Source organism: Juglans regia, chromosome 7, assembly GCF_001411555.2.
Source record: "Juglans regia cultivar Chandler chromosome 7, Walnut 2.0, whole genome shotgun sequence".
Lineage (NCBI taxonomy): Eukaryota > Viridiplantae > Streptophyta > Magnoliopsida > Fagales > Juglandaceae > Juglans > Juglans regia.
Window position 1 is genome coordinate 29,789,797 of NC_049907.1, and position 15,233 is coordinate 29,805,029.

Sequence of the window (15,233 nt, forward strand, 5' to 3'; positions counted from 1 at the left end):
ATGATCCTAAGCTTCTTATATACATGTTAGGATTTATTTTGAAAATATTTAGTATTAGTTTTAAAGATATGATTTTTCTATGCAAGAGGATTTCGGTTAGGCCTAAGATTTGATGTTGCTTGGTTAGATCCATGTTTTATTGAGTTTTAGCCATGTGATTTTAAGATTGATGGTTGGGTCGTCTTTAGGACACATTTTTAAACCATGTCTTTAAGTCATGGATCAAGAGATTGATCAAAGTTAGTTGAGAGAAAAGTTTTTGCTTTTGGACTAAGTGTAAAACCAAAAACTCCAAGTGTTGTTTTGTGATGTTTGGTGACTTTTGTTTGATGATTTAAAGCATGGTTGATCTAAGGATGATGTTATGAATATCTTAGAAGTAAAATTTATTTTTTAGAATTCTTGGAGATTTTTTTATTAAGGTCAAAACTTGTGATTTATAAAAAAAAAAAAAAAAAAAAAAAAGGAAGTCACATGTCCAATAGTGACCCCTCCCAAATTTATTAATAAAGCCCTCACTTATGGCAGAGGAATACCGTGGTGACAAGAAAGGACTATGGGAAAACCCATCAGGCCCACAACCAAGAATAACAAATCTAGGACAAACTTATTTGATGACAATTAAACAATGACCACAAAAACCAGAATAAAAACTAAACTCTTAAAGATGGAAGGCCTAAGAAATTCAAACAGAGCAAGCCCCGAAGAGTCCGCGGCAAAACACAATTATTAGAAAAAGCCAAGTCGGCGCCTGAGGCGCCTTCCTTGGCTAACCAATCTGCCACCATATTACCCTCACGGAATACATGTTGAAACCAGCAATGAAGAGAACGAGTCAAACCAATAATTTCTTCCCAAAAATCCTCTAGGTACCACACACCACAACGCCCTCTCAACCACCATGATAACACCACCATCGAATCCATTTCTATTATCACATTAGAAATATGTAAAGCCTTGCAAAATTTCAAACTTTGAAGAAGTGCCAAAAGTTCCGCTTTGTTGTTGGAATTGACACCAATAGGAGAGGCATAAGCCTAGACAAGACCACTTGAATCACTTCGAATAACCCCACCAATGCCACAAGATCCCAGATTTCCGAGACTACTACCATCAGTGCTCAATTTGTACCATCACGATAGTGGCTTAAACTACTTAACCAATTTGCAACAAGGAGCTTTAGGCACAATTGGTTTAATCCGCAAGGCCTTTAAAAGCATACCATCCCGATGACACAAACACTTAGGATTCTTTACCACACGACAAAGGGAACCAAACCACACACAAATAGAATGAATAACAACATCATAAGATTCCCGAATACCTTCCATTCGAGTAAGGCATCTTCTCCTCCATAAGCGCCAAGTAACAATTATGGGAATGATTCCAACTATAAAACCCACTTGAGAAGAGGAGCTAGTAGCACGCCTAAACCAAATTCCAGAGTTTTGCTTCCAAGATCTTCCAAGAGGAATAAACAACAGAGTACCAAAAAAAGACCATACTTTATGAGAAAACTCACCCTCAAAGAGTACATGGTTAATATTTTCAATATGGCCTAGATTAGAACAGCCACATTTGGAAACAAGGGAGATACCAAAACGGCACAAGGGATCATCCACACTCAAAGCCATATGCCAAGCCCTCCAAAAATGAATAGACATTTTTAAAGGAAGGCTATTATGTCAAATCCAATTATGCCAGTCAAGAGGAGAACCTCTAATATGAATACAATGCCAAGTAGATTTTGTAGAGAACATACCTGTCTCCATAGGAGTCCAAACTAGAACGTCATTTAGATAAAGAGACTAAAATCTCATCCACCTTCTCCTCCCCTACCAAATTCTCTAGAAACTCCACATCCCATCTATCCAACAATCGACAGTCTTTAACTTTTAGCAGGGGTGAACCCACTACTGGCATTTCATTAATAAGTGGACCATTATCCCTCCATTTTTCATACCAGAAAAAAAAATCTCCCCTTCTCTAATCCTCCATTTTGAATTATTCAACAAACACGGAATACAATTAGCAACCATTTTCCAGAATCTAGAACCTTTCGTGGCCTCTATTAAAGCCCAAGGCTTCGAACCCACATATTTTACTTTGAAACAAATTAGCCCATAGGGAATTACCTTGTATAAGATTCCAAGCAAAACGCATGTGTAAAGCTTTCTGCATATCATAAAGATGCCGTAATCCAAGACCTTCTTCCACAGGTTTGCAAACATGTTTCCAAGCCACCCATTTCTTTTTAACCCGTCCCTCAAATTCTCCCGAAAAGAAGGAGCTCATCAATCTAGAATCTTATTAATAATAGCTTGAGGGACCTATAAACCAGCAAAGAGATGAATTGCCATAATTGATATAACACGCCTTAATAGAACTAGTTTACCACCAGTAGAAAGTAGCCTCATTTTCCAACCACAAATTTTTTGCCTCACTTTATTCACCATGCCCTCCAGATGGGATTGCTTTAGACACCCCAAAATTATCGGCACTCCGAGATATTTGAAAGGGAAAATTCCCTCCATAAACCCCGTACGACGTAAGAGACGATGCTTATGTATAGATGAAATATTATTTGAACAATACAGCGTTGATTTATGAATGTTGATAGCCTGCCCCGACCATCTCTCATATTGACTCAAAATATTCTAAATCACTCGGACCGATCTCTGGCTTCCATTAGAAAAAATCATTATATCATCAGCATACATCAAATGAGACACAATTGGCGTACCTCGGGCTTGATAAAATTTGCCGAATTTATTTTCTCTCACACTGGCATGAATCATCCTGGATAGAACCTCTTGCTGAATAATAAATAAATAAGGTGACAAAGGATCCCCTTGGCAAAGACCCCGACCTCCCGGAAAGAAGCCCTTGACCGTACCATTCATCATAACTGAATACCAAGGACTTGAGATACAACACTGCACTAAATCACAGAATTCAGAAGAGAAGCCAAACCTGCACAAAACAACAATCAAAAAGGCCCAATCCACACGATCATAAGCTTTCACCATATCCACTTGCAACATAATATTACCCCTACGAGTGCGTTTGTTAATAGAATGAGCCATTTCCTGGGTGAGACTAATATTCTCAAAAATACTCCTTCCAGGAATAAAAGCTCCTTGCTCCGAAGATATCAGGCGAGGAAGGAGGCAAGTTAATCTACTCACAATAATCTTGGAGCAAATTTTATAAAAAACAGAGCACAAACTAATAGGGCGAAATTTATCAAAACCTGTAGATGAATCCACCTTTGGTATTAAAACCAAATATGAGGCCGTGAAGAACCTTGGAAGTTGCTTGGACATAAAGAATTCCAAAATTGCATTCCACACATCAATTTTAACCACCTCCCAACAACTTTTATAGAATCCCGAACCAAAACCATCAGGACCCGGAGCACTTTGAGACGGAATGGAAGACAATGCCTCAAAAACTTCCCCTATAGAAGGCATACGAAGAAGTGAGATATTTTCTTCATCTGAGATGACTGAATCAATGAGTTGTTCCAATCTAGGTGGCTCAACCAATGTCTCCCCTTGAAGGAAAGAAGAAAAATACTCCACTGCCCCTTGATGTATGCTTTCCGACGTCTCATAAACCGCCACATTCGATCTCATTTCCAGCACTCTTTTTCTCCTCTTATTAGCAAGGCAAGCATGAAAAAATTTAGAGTTCTGTCACCATCCACCTTCCATTTTAATTTGGCCATTTGTGCCAATCGAACCTCTTCCTGTCGCCGCCATCTTGCCAAATCCGAGACTACCATATGTAATTCCCTCTCCAAATTTTCCTCCCAATTAACTAGAAGCTGTTGCTCAATCTCCTCAATCTGTTTTTCCAACACATCAATATGACCCAATGTAAGTCCAAAAACCCTTTTATTCCACTCCCTTAACATCACCATAGTCTGCTTTAATTTTCTAGTCAAAAATCTGCATGGTCGAACCCTCCACCCAACCCGTCCAAACACAATTCAAAAAGCTATGATGGTCCACCCACATTTGTTGGAAACGAAAAGGGGTCGGGCCATAGACGAACGGATCTTTCTTGAGTTCAATAAACATGGGAGCATTATCTGAAGTAGAACGTGGCAAATAAGAACAAGTAGCATTAGGAAACAAAGCAAAGGAAGAACTGTCCATAAGAGCATGATGAAGACGTGCCCATGACCGGGCAAGCCCCTATTGCCCATTACACCATGTAAACATACTTCCTTTTGAAGCCATTTCCAGCAAACCTCCTTGGTGAATCCAATTATTAAAATCCTTCATTGCCATGCTAGGCTGAGGCCTACCTCTCCTCCTTTCTGAATCATAACGGATAATATTAAAATCACCCACAAACACACAAGGATATGATCCCAAATTTTGAGAATTGAGATCATCCCAAAGGAGTCTTCTCTCCGCCATGGTACATTTAGCATAAACCACAGTGAGACAGAACAGCTCAGTCCCTTCACCTACTAACATAGATATAAATTGCATTCCCATCCGAACCACATGCACCATATAGGAACTATTCCAAAATATCTAGATTTTTCCCCATTCATCCTCATTAGAGATGACACTATCAAAATTCAAACAACGTGCCAATTTACGAGCTTCTTCTAAATTTTGAAAAGGTTCTAATCGAGCAACAACTTTCGGTTTCAACTTACCAATCAACTTCTTTACTCTACTCCTAGAAGTTCCAATCCCTCTAATATTCCATACAAAAATGGAATCAATCATTAAGCAAAATTTGAAAGTCGGGCATGAACCCGAAAGTAACTTCGCATTTTAACAAACATCTTTTTCTTATATTTCTTCTTACCTTCATTAGCCTTAGACTCCGTAAGATACTCTTTATCCTACGGAAAGATCTCTGGTTGAAAATCTGGTTTAGGTTCTGAAACAGTATTTTCCAATACAAGCATCTCCACCCCAGAAACTCCCTCATGCTTCTCCTCCTCATGAACCAGAAAAATCGATTCAGGTTCTAATGAATTATTCTGCACTACGCACAACTCTCCTGCTGCAAACAGTTCCCCCCGCCACCTCATTGGGCAATATCATCGTATTTTTAAGAGATGATTGCACACAGCCCACCAATGGATTTTCCCCCATGCTATCACCCGTAGCATTCTCATTATGAACAGGTAGAGTTTTTTCTGTTTCAGTAACCACTGTTTCAACAGAAGACATGTTAACACCATGGGGAACAACTTCAGCCCCTGGCGTAGCCTCTCCCTTTGTTAACAACAAAACCGAAGCACCTGCATTCTCAGGAAGCACCGCAGCACCACCCACTGACTCAGACAGACGAACTGCATAAGACGAAACCAACTCTTCAACCACAACACCCACTGCTTCCAAGTCCGTCTCCAATGTTTCTTCCACAGCGGTAACAGACTTATCCACATTGACAGATATAGTTTGCACCGATTCTGACCCAGGTTCTTCAGTAGCCTTGGCAACCTCTTGATGATCTTTCTTTCCAACCCGAGACTGCCCATTCTTCTCAGTTTTTCCAACTCTACATGTCCGTGAGTTATGCCCCTGCATCTTGCACGTAACACAGTAGGCTAGAAAAGTCTCGTATACAACATCATGTTTACAGCTAGTAGGCAAACCAGGAGCCCCTATCAAGAAATGAGTCAAGGGCGTTTTAGCAGCATCCACTTCCACACATAACCATGCTCCATCAGTTCTCGTTGCACAGCGAGTTGGATTGTCCCGACGTATGAACATCACAATAGGCGCCATGAGTATTTTCAAAAAAGCTTCACGATAGAAATTTGAAGGAAGACTCGGAAGAGAAAGCCATAACAGCACCCTTGACGGCTTATCATCTTCATTGAATTCTGGAGACCAACGAAAAGCATGGTAGAAACCCCCATTAATTTCACATACGTCCCTTGATAAGGCCTTCATAAAATCAGCTTCATTAGCCATTCACACGAACACCTTCCAAGGACGCCGCATGGATGAAACCACTGGTATAGCATAAAGACCCAATGGTTGTGAATGAACGCACGCACGGCGTCCAGAGAAGGGCGTTTCTCCAAGAACTTGACGACCACTGAGTAACGAAAAGGGTCGACAGAATGTTCGATTTCCTCTTTGGTAAACTGAAAGCATACCTCATCGTCTACTATCTTCGGAGGACGTAATGGCAACACCATCTCAGGGATGGGTTGCGAACATCAGCCACCAGGTCGGCAAAAGAAGGCCAACCTGTGCCACCCTCAACGGCTGCCATGCAGCCTCTTGGGGAGGACCAATACGAGCGGCTGGAGAAAATGAAAACCCTATTCACCCATAGAGAGAAAATGGTCATTTTTCTACATGTTGAGGGTAAAATGGTAATTTTACTCTAAGTTGTCTCTTTTCACATTTATAATTGTTAGTAATTAAATTTCTAACTTTTAGAATACCCTCTTATAGTTCCTCGTGTTTCGCACTTTATTCTCATAGAACATGACGATCGAGATAAGTTAGCTCTTAACTTGCAATCAATTTACTGTGTATGTGTGATGGGTAAGGGAACTACAATTTATGTTCGTATGTGATTATATATGTCATGTCATGTCATCACATGTTTATCTATTACACGAATTATTATGTCATAAAAAACTTATCTATTACACAATATATTCTGTCTCATGTTACTATCTATTGCAAGTATGTCACATTATGTATGCCATCTGTTACATGTATGTCATGTCACATAAGATTCATTGTCACATGTGACGCCATGTCACGAAATATTGTTGGTTACATAGTATGCCATGTTACAAAATATTATCTATTACATGTATGTCATGTTATGAAATGTTGTATGTTACATTTATGTCTCAAAGTATGTCATGTCTATTGTCTTACGTTCATGTCACGTTACGCTACATCAGGACTTCTATCTTTTATGTCACGTTCATGTCACGTCACGTTACGAAATGTCATGTATGTCAGTTAAGTTATTCATGTTAATCATGACCCTAAGCGCTAGGATAGGTTAATATCCTAGTTGAACTCCTTTTTTCATGCTGGAGTGTCTAAATAGGTGTGAAATTCCTTGGGTTGATGAAGTACAGTCAACAAGCTACGATTGGGGCCTGACTAGCTGGTCACCGGAGCGCTCCAGACACTAACGCCGATGGAGCCACACTTTATGTTACGTGTGTCCACAACAAGTGTGGCACAAACAATTCATGGGGCCACAACAACTGTGTAGCATACACTACATGAGACACAGTGACTGTAACCCGTAGAATATGTGGGGTCACAGCAACTGTGTAGTATGTATTAACACACTCACAGCTAGTATAGACACATGTGTTGTGATGCGGTAATCGGCAGGGATACACGGCTCAAGGGGACCCGTGTAGTACCCGTATGATCACTTTTATTACTTAAGTCTATTGAATAAGATTTCAAGTTCATGTATTTCACGTTCAAGTCACGTTTCACGTTATGTTATGTTCAAGTTCACGTTCATATTATGTATGCTCACGTTCATGTTGTTTCGAGTTTACATTCATGTCAAGTTATGTTCAAGTTATGTCATATTCACGTTCACATTCACATTATGTTTCAAGTTCATATTTATGTTATGTTATGCTCAGGTTCATGTTATGTTCAAGTTCATGTTCAAATTATGTATTTTTATGTTCATGCTATGTTTCAAGCTCATGTTATGTTTCAAGTTCACGTTCATGCTATGTTGCTAGTCAATGTTATATTTTAAGTTCACGTACATGCCATGTCACACCAAGCTACGTTTCAGTTTCAGTTCAAGTTATGTCATTTATGTCATGCTATATGTCACGTTATACTATGCTTACTTATGACATTGATTATGCATTCATATTTTTATTGTCATGCAAGCATCATTAACCTGTGTGGAAGTTTCCTGTTAACTTGTTGAGATTTGAAATCAAATCTCACAGTGGTAGTCCCAACTACCATTCCCCCTGAATGGTAGGCTATGTGTCAAGATCATAGCAAGGAACAAACACTGGCAAACTGGGGGAGGTTGACTAGACACCGTAGATGCAGCGTGGAGCTTGTAGTCTCCATAGTTAGGTCTTTGGATAGTATTCCGGCATCGTTAGTCGAGTTATGTGAGTTACTCAACGAACTAGCCCAATAGTGTATTTTGGAAATGTAATTATGGACACAGGTCTCCGTTGTTTTGAGATTACAGTCTTATGAGACTGTGCTGTAATCGTGGATGTTTATTTCATTAAGTACACATGGGTTATGTTTTAACTATTTGAGATATTATAAGTTTGGTACATAGTATTACTAAAAAAAAATTATCCGCTATGAATATTGCATAATGATATATACATGTTAGGAACATTGCATCTTATATGTCATGAATGAGGGCATGTAAGCTTGTGTTGCATGTCCCTATGCTTCGAATGTTCGTCCGATCCCAAGCAGAATCTGGAGGTGTCACAAAGGCATAAGATCTACAATTGCAGCATAATAGATGAACAAAAAAATTATGCAAATACCTTGGCCCCTCACCCAACTGGCAACCCCTTAGGAGGTAGTGTTCCTCAGCAAGTGTAATTTGTTGACAAGCTCATTTGTAAAAGGCTCAACCCTATTGCAGATATGGACCACCCGACAATTATTGTTCAACAAGTACTATTGTTCTTTTGCATTCTTATTCATACAAGGCTCAACCATCAATAAATATAAACCACTTGGCAAGTATTGTTCCTCAATCAACCTTAGTTAAGCTCAAACTAAAATGTAGTAGAATCGACCTTTGAACCAACAACAATGGCCTTTGGGAAACTTGTCTCCAATATGTTTTTTTGTTTTTAGGGGCCTTGGTCAATGATATGCAAACTTCTAAATACCCATACTAAGCAATTGACCATTTTTCGATCTCTAGCTCTTGTTGGTCTCTTATCTCCCATTTAGAGTAGTTGACCATAAGCTTTTATGTGATAACAATACACCAAGCATGCAAATGCAGGCACTCTTGCTATTACTCGTGCACGACTTTCATTTCAAACTTTCGTATGTAGCTTATGGACATTAAGCAACTAAAATATATATGTTCTTCGATTTTGACATGTAGGCATGCACTTGCATATATTGTAATACCCCATATGATATGGATAAGGGTAGGTGGTGTATGGGATCCCACATTGCTTGGGAAGGAGAAGTTCTTGCTCTTTATAAGGTTCCAATAGGGCTCCAATTGTATCATTGACTAGTCCTTTTGAAGTATAGGTCATGTGGTTTTCTTCCATTGGGGCGTTACATATATACATGAGATTGAGCATTTATTTGCTCATATAGGTCACTTGCCTTTATGTCATTGTTTGATATGTATAATATTAATTATAATAAAGTAATTTCTAACCATGCACAAACATGGATTGGAGACAATTAAATTCTATTTTTAAATTTTTTATGCATGCCTACGATACATTGAACATACATACTTGTTCCAATTGCTTGTTATCACAATTCTTAGGAGCTTGCCATCAAATGAACACCAAACTACAATATTGGTTGACTAAAATTGGATTTATTTAAGGTACTCTTGTGCATTACCCTATTTTGGTTAAGGACTAAGTTTTTTATTAATTACAATTTTTCAATTTTTTTGATGTAACACTAACAATCATTTTGAGACGAATCACAATCAAGGCTCAACCAGAATTTGTAAAAAACAAAATTCTATAAAGTCAAAGGGACCACGAGATTGAACAAGTCTCCCTTGAGATCTCAAAAAACATTTGAGAAGATGGTTTCCTGAAGTGTACGATCTCTCTTTTAACAGCTTGAAAGTCCAATGGTTGAGATCGTGTCCTTGATAGATGCAACAAGTCCCATATGTCTTTAATAGCAGTAGCAAGATTATTATCAATGGTATTCATATTTCACTAACAGTCGTAGTAGTATTATTAATCTTGATTTGGTGTATTCACCATCTTCTCTTTAAGATACAACGAAGCTCTTGTTGATATGGGTTCTCTAGACTCTTGTTATTGTACTCTATCATCTCCAGATGAAGATTACAATGTCCTTGCGAGCTCGCTTGCCCATACACTTTGGCTTTTTGGGATGCTATCAATCCTTGAGACCAACAATTTTTAGTGATATCCAACAATGTTAACTACATAAAATAAGTTAATTTTTAAAAAATGTGAAATCTAACAAATATTTAGGGGTAATGATAGTTAAGCAGAGTATAATGATTACATGCTTGCATAGATTATATGATAAAAACATTAGTTCAGAATATAACATAGTCCAACACATATTTATAACATTGATAGTTTTAGCAAAGTTATCTGTGATAAGTTTAATACAAGCTCAACAAAAACATTAGTTCAAAATATAACATAGTCCAACACATATTTATAACATCAATAGTTTTAGGAACAAACCCAACAAAAACATCAGTTCAAAATATGAGTCCTTTGATATTTTTACTATGATGTATCATTTTGTGTCATCTTGAACTACATCAATAGAGACGACATTGAAATTTTTGTACTGTTGTTGGTTGAGTCGATTGGAGTCTACTAAAAGTTCAATCATCCATTCTTTTTGCGAAACTTGTGCTATAAGATTTTCTATATATGGCAAATGCTCCTGCAAATGAAATTTTTAATAGACTTCCACGATTAATAAAAATTTAAATAATAGATATGCTGGAAATTGATATCTTGTAAATTAACGCAAATATTTGAATGCAATATTTTTAATTAAATTACTATGCATGTTATAAATAAAAATAAATTTGGCATTATAAATCGTAAATAAAAATCAATTTAACTGATTTTTGTTATAATTTACTTTTAATAGTTTTTTTTAACATAAAATTTGTTTAATGTCCTCATAGATAATATGTCAAAAATTCTAAGATAGACTTTTTTACTCACAACACTAAAGGCAATGAAAAATAAGAAAACATACATCACCAGTGTGATTCATAAGTTCAAATGCCGAACAACCGAATGCTTGCTCTACAACTCCACCAAACATAACAGCAGATAGTCTTCTTTTACCATCATCGAGTTCAACATATGCTCGACAACTATAAATTTCATGAAAATATCATTTTAAGTTAGAATCAATAAAAGGTATTCATTAAATCTATCACATAAATTATCAAACAAAACAAAAAATTTAAAAGATACATATCGTGGTTAGGAAATGCTTTGGTGTTTACAATGGTAACAAAGGAAGCTATCATTGTAATCAGACCCAGTTCCTTTATTACAGCCAATAAATGACATGTAAAAAAATATCTGGCGCAAGTCAATCACAATTATCTTCGCTTTTATCCAAACTTTTGCTTTCTACATTACATTAGAAACAATTTTTTAGGTGAGTTGATTGTATAAATATTTGAATTTGTTACAAAGAATAGGATTTTACCTCCATCGGTTGTAAACTTTTGGTGAACTCAACAACATCACAACTCTTGATTATTTTCTGAATACCAACAGGAGATAGAGAAGTAGACGGGTATGTCAAGCATCTTGCAAAAATACTCTCAAGTAATAAATCATTAATCATCGCCCTTAAAATTCATAAAACCAAATGCAACATAAGAAATAAAAATATGGAGATTTCAATATTCAAATGGCATGAAACAAATAATGACTTATTTGTGACTATAACCACTCTTGCAATGAAGTTGCCTTAGGAAGAACAGGATTGATCATAAATTTAGTCTTCGGACGAGACGAGAGAGACAATCCTTCATTGGAAATACAGATCATGATTGATGCAAGCATATACAATCTAAAAGAAAATATAAGATTGTTAATTATTAAAAATATCAATATAAGAACCAACTCTAATTCTTGTTCCAAGTTTAACTAGCTTTGTCCCAATTATTTCCGAGATTTGTTTACATTCATCTTGCACAAACTGACCCCACATAGTTAAACATATGAGGTTTAAGCTACAAAATTGGAATAAAAAAAGAATTAACAGAATATGTAAGAAATAAAGAATGAAACATAATTCTAAAATAGTGAACTACCCAAAAAATATTTTTACCTTTGATCAATGACATAGATTTCCTCAGTAATTGTCGGTCCATGCGCTGAAGTTTTCTCTCTACATGACTTGATATGGATTGCAACAGCCAAAACATCTAACAAATAAGATTTAAATTTTTAATATATTGATAATTAAAGATTATAAAATAAAGAGTGAATTACCTATTTCTGCAATCGAGTTTTTATAAGCGTCTAATTCGTTGAACGAAATGAGTTGATACTTCAATGGCTCCAATTGTTCTTCATCTTTCGAAACTTCCTCAATTATCATTTTAGAATTTAGGATCCATTGATATTCAAGTCTTTCAATTCTATACTTTGGATCCAGTGGCCTCACATATGCATTACTGATGTAATATGACCGGAAAATATATAAATTATCATCTCATGAGTCAATATATTTATCAAACATTGTCGTTTGCACTCAATTTCCCTGTACAGTATAAGAAATTGAAACGAACAATTTAAAAAAAAAATGTAATGAATAATTGAGTATAATAATTGTGTTTGATTTTAATTATTTTGGGTTTTAAAAAAAATATTTTTTTAAATGTGATACGAGAAGAGAGCTAAATGAACGAAACATCATCAACATTTATATAATATGAAAAAATTTAAAAAATCAAACATGTAAAGACCCAACAAATCAGTAGCAAAAAAATTAAAAAAAAAAACAAAGTTTAATAGATAGGATGCAAGAATAACAAAATCCTTTACGAGTTTTTAGTACACGAAAAAAAAAATAGAAGACAATTAATAGAAATAAATATTATACCTCCGGATCAATCAATGTTAGGCTTTGGTACTTCACTGGCGAGCATTGACCTATTCGTTTGGGTGACTTGTCTGCCACGATTATTTTCATTTTTTAATTTCTTGTATTTGGAGTGATATATTTTATCGATGTATAAACCGTCCACATCTTTAAAGTTGTTCATATACAAAAATATTAAACGTATAAGTATAATAAACTCAATAGTAAATTTAAAAAGAAAATTGCGAAGAGAATTAAAAAACGCAATAAATATTTCAAGAATACAATACTAAACATACAAATAAGAGAATTCTATTAAATGTATAATTTTATTTTAGTAAAACTCAAATTATACAATTGAATCATTACCCATATAACATTAATCTGAACATGCTAATCTTAATAATTATGTATACACACTATTTTTTATGCAGTTCTTTTCTGATCGTTCAGTTGACACTGATCGTATTAAAACCCTTACTGTAGATGCAGTCTTAGCCCTTGATAAAGCCACATATAATTGACCATGTGAGAAAATAGGTTGAGGTAAATATATCCCAACAAAATCCAATGTTTGCCCTTGTGACTTATTTATATTCATTGCAAAGCTTAATCTGATAGGAAACTAGGTTCATTTGAATGAGAAACCACTATTTTCATCAACATTTGGTAAGAATGGGATCCTTGGAATAAAGACTCTTTTTCCGCTATGGTGCCTAACTGCGATTTCTGCATCAATGGCATTTCGATAAAAAGCTCGACAAATTAGGCGTGTTCCATTGCATAGTCCTTCTGAATGATTAATGTTTCTAAGCAGCATGATGGGACAATTTATCTTCAATAACAATTCATGAGGAGGAAGTCCATTTGGGGTTAGAGTATTTAAAAAATCATCCATGACTAATTGTTCAAATGCATCTATTCCTTCACCAAAGCTAAAATATCGCCTAAGCTCACCAGGAAACCTATGAATTAGTAATACATTTAATTCATCAACATAACTGTTCTTTGTTTTTGATAAGGCCCGATTCATCATAGCTAAAATATTTATTGAATATTTATGAATATCATGGAAAACAACATCTATTAAATGATCTAAAGAAGTGCAGTCATCTTCATAAGGAACAAGCATGCCATCAGGAATTTTTATAGTTTCATCAACTGTGATTGGTGGCATTCCGTTGCCTAATTCTAACACATATTCTAAAATAACTGGATCCAATCTTGCTCGCATATTTTCAGTTAAATGAAGCTTGATCAATGTAGGCCACAAATAGGAAGAAACCAAACTGGAGCAACATGTTCTTGTCTTGTTCCTTTACGAACCGCAGGTAAAACCTGGCGAAACTCTCCACCAAAAACGACAATTTTTCCACTGAATGTTAACTCTGAATCATTAATATCTTGTAGCATTTTATCTAATGATTCGATGTGTTGTTTTCTTGACATGAGAGTCTCATCCCATATAATTAACCTTGCTACACGTAGTAGCTTTGCAAGGGCACTTTATTTACTGACACAACACATGCTATGTTCATTAGTATCTAGTGGAATCTTAAAGCGCGAGTGTGTTGTTCGACCTCCATGAAGAATAGATGCAGCAACACCAGATGAAGCAATTGCAAGTGTCACTAATTTTCTTAATCTTACTGCGGCGAGAAGTGCCTTGTACATGAATGTCTTCCTTGTCCCACCAGGGCCATCAACAAAGAATGTAGCAGCTCTGTTTGAAAAAACCTTTCCCAAAACTGAATTATAGACATATTGTTGTTCACTATTAAGGGCTTCTGATGCAGCAATATCTTCATCTGGAATTTCAACAACCAATTCATCATCGATTTCCCTAGATTTGAATTAGTCTTCATTGAAACAAATGTTGTCATCAAGAAGATGGAACGAATTAATGTATTTCCCCATTGATTCAAGTGTAAAAGAGATCGAGCGCAAAACTTGCATTCTTACATTGAACATAGAATCTTCAGTTGACCTAAAATCAACTTACATATCTTGCTCAAAAAGTTTCCAAAGCTATCTCGGATTGGTTGGATGGCAATAAACCAATATAGTGGCAAATAGTTGTCTCAAACTAGACGACATTTGATATAGAGATACTTCATGTAAACAATCTTCCAAGAACTGCTGAGGCCTTCTTGAGAACTCTTCTTGAGTTTTCATCGTCTGAAAAGTTTCTGCTGGTGAAGGGGTACGTGAGGCTGCATGGCAGCTGGAGAGGGTGGCACCGGTCGGCCTTCCTTTGCCGATCTGGTGAGTGCAGTCCCTCAACCTATTCCAGAGATGGTTCTTGCACCCAGGATTCCAAAGGTGTTGGATGGTGAGGTTTATTTTCAGTTTACCAAAGAAGAAATAGCAAGATCAGCGGAACCTTTCCGCTATTCTGTTGTTCTCAATTTCTTGAAGAATCGTCCGTCG

General features: G+C 36.3%; 1 protein-coding gene across 1 annotated transcript; it reads right to left on the minus strand.

The window, feature by feature from the left end:
* Positions 1-13,434: 13,434 nt before the first annotated feature.
* LOC108979601 lies at positions 13,435-14,978 on the minus strand. Its single transcript, XM_018950306.1, has 4 exons — positions 14,927-14,978; positions 14,384-14,611; positions 14,089-14,191; positions 13,435-13,768 (listed from the first exon to the last, which is right to left on the minus strand). Exons 1-4 carry the CDS (start codon positions 14,976-14,978, stop codon positions 13,435-13,437), a joined length of 717 nt encoding a protein of 238 aa, XP_018805851.1.
* Between the last annotated feature and the right edge of the window lie 255 nt (positions 14,979-15,233).

What these genes read in the sequence shown, in the direction of transcription:
- LOC108979601 (XM_018950306.1), bottom strand. Translation starts at nt 14,978, where the DNA reads ATGAAAACTCAAGAAGAGTTCTCAAGAAGGCCTCAGCAGTTCTTGGAA. An exon ending in TGCATCTATTCTTCATGGAG is followed by an intron (nt 14,192 to 14,383) that starts GTCGAACAACAC and finishes TTAATGATTCAG; the next exon opens with AGTTAACATTCAGTGGAAAA. An exon ending in GAACATGTTGCTCCAGTTTG is followed by an intron (nt 13,769 to 14,088) that starts GTTTCTTCCTAT and finishes ACTAATTCATAG; the next exon opens with GTTTCCTGGTGAGCTTAGGC.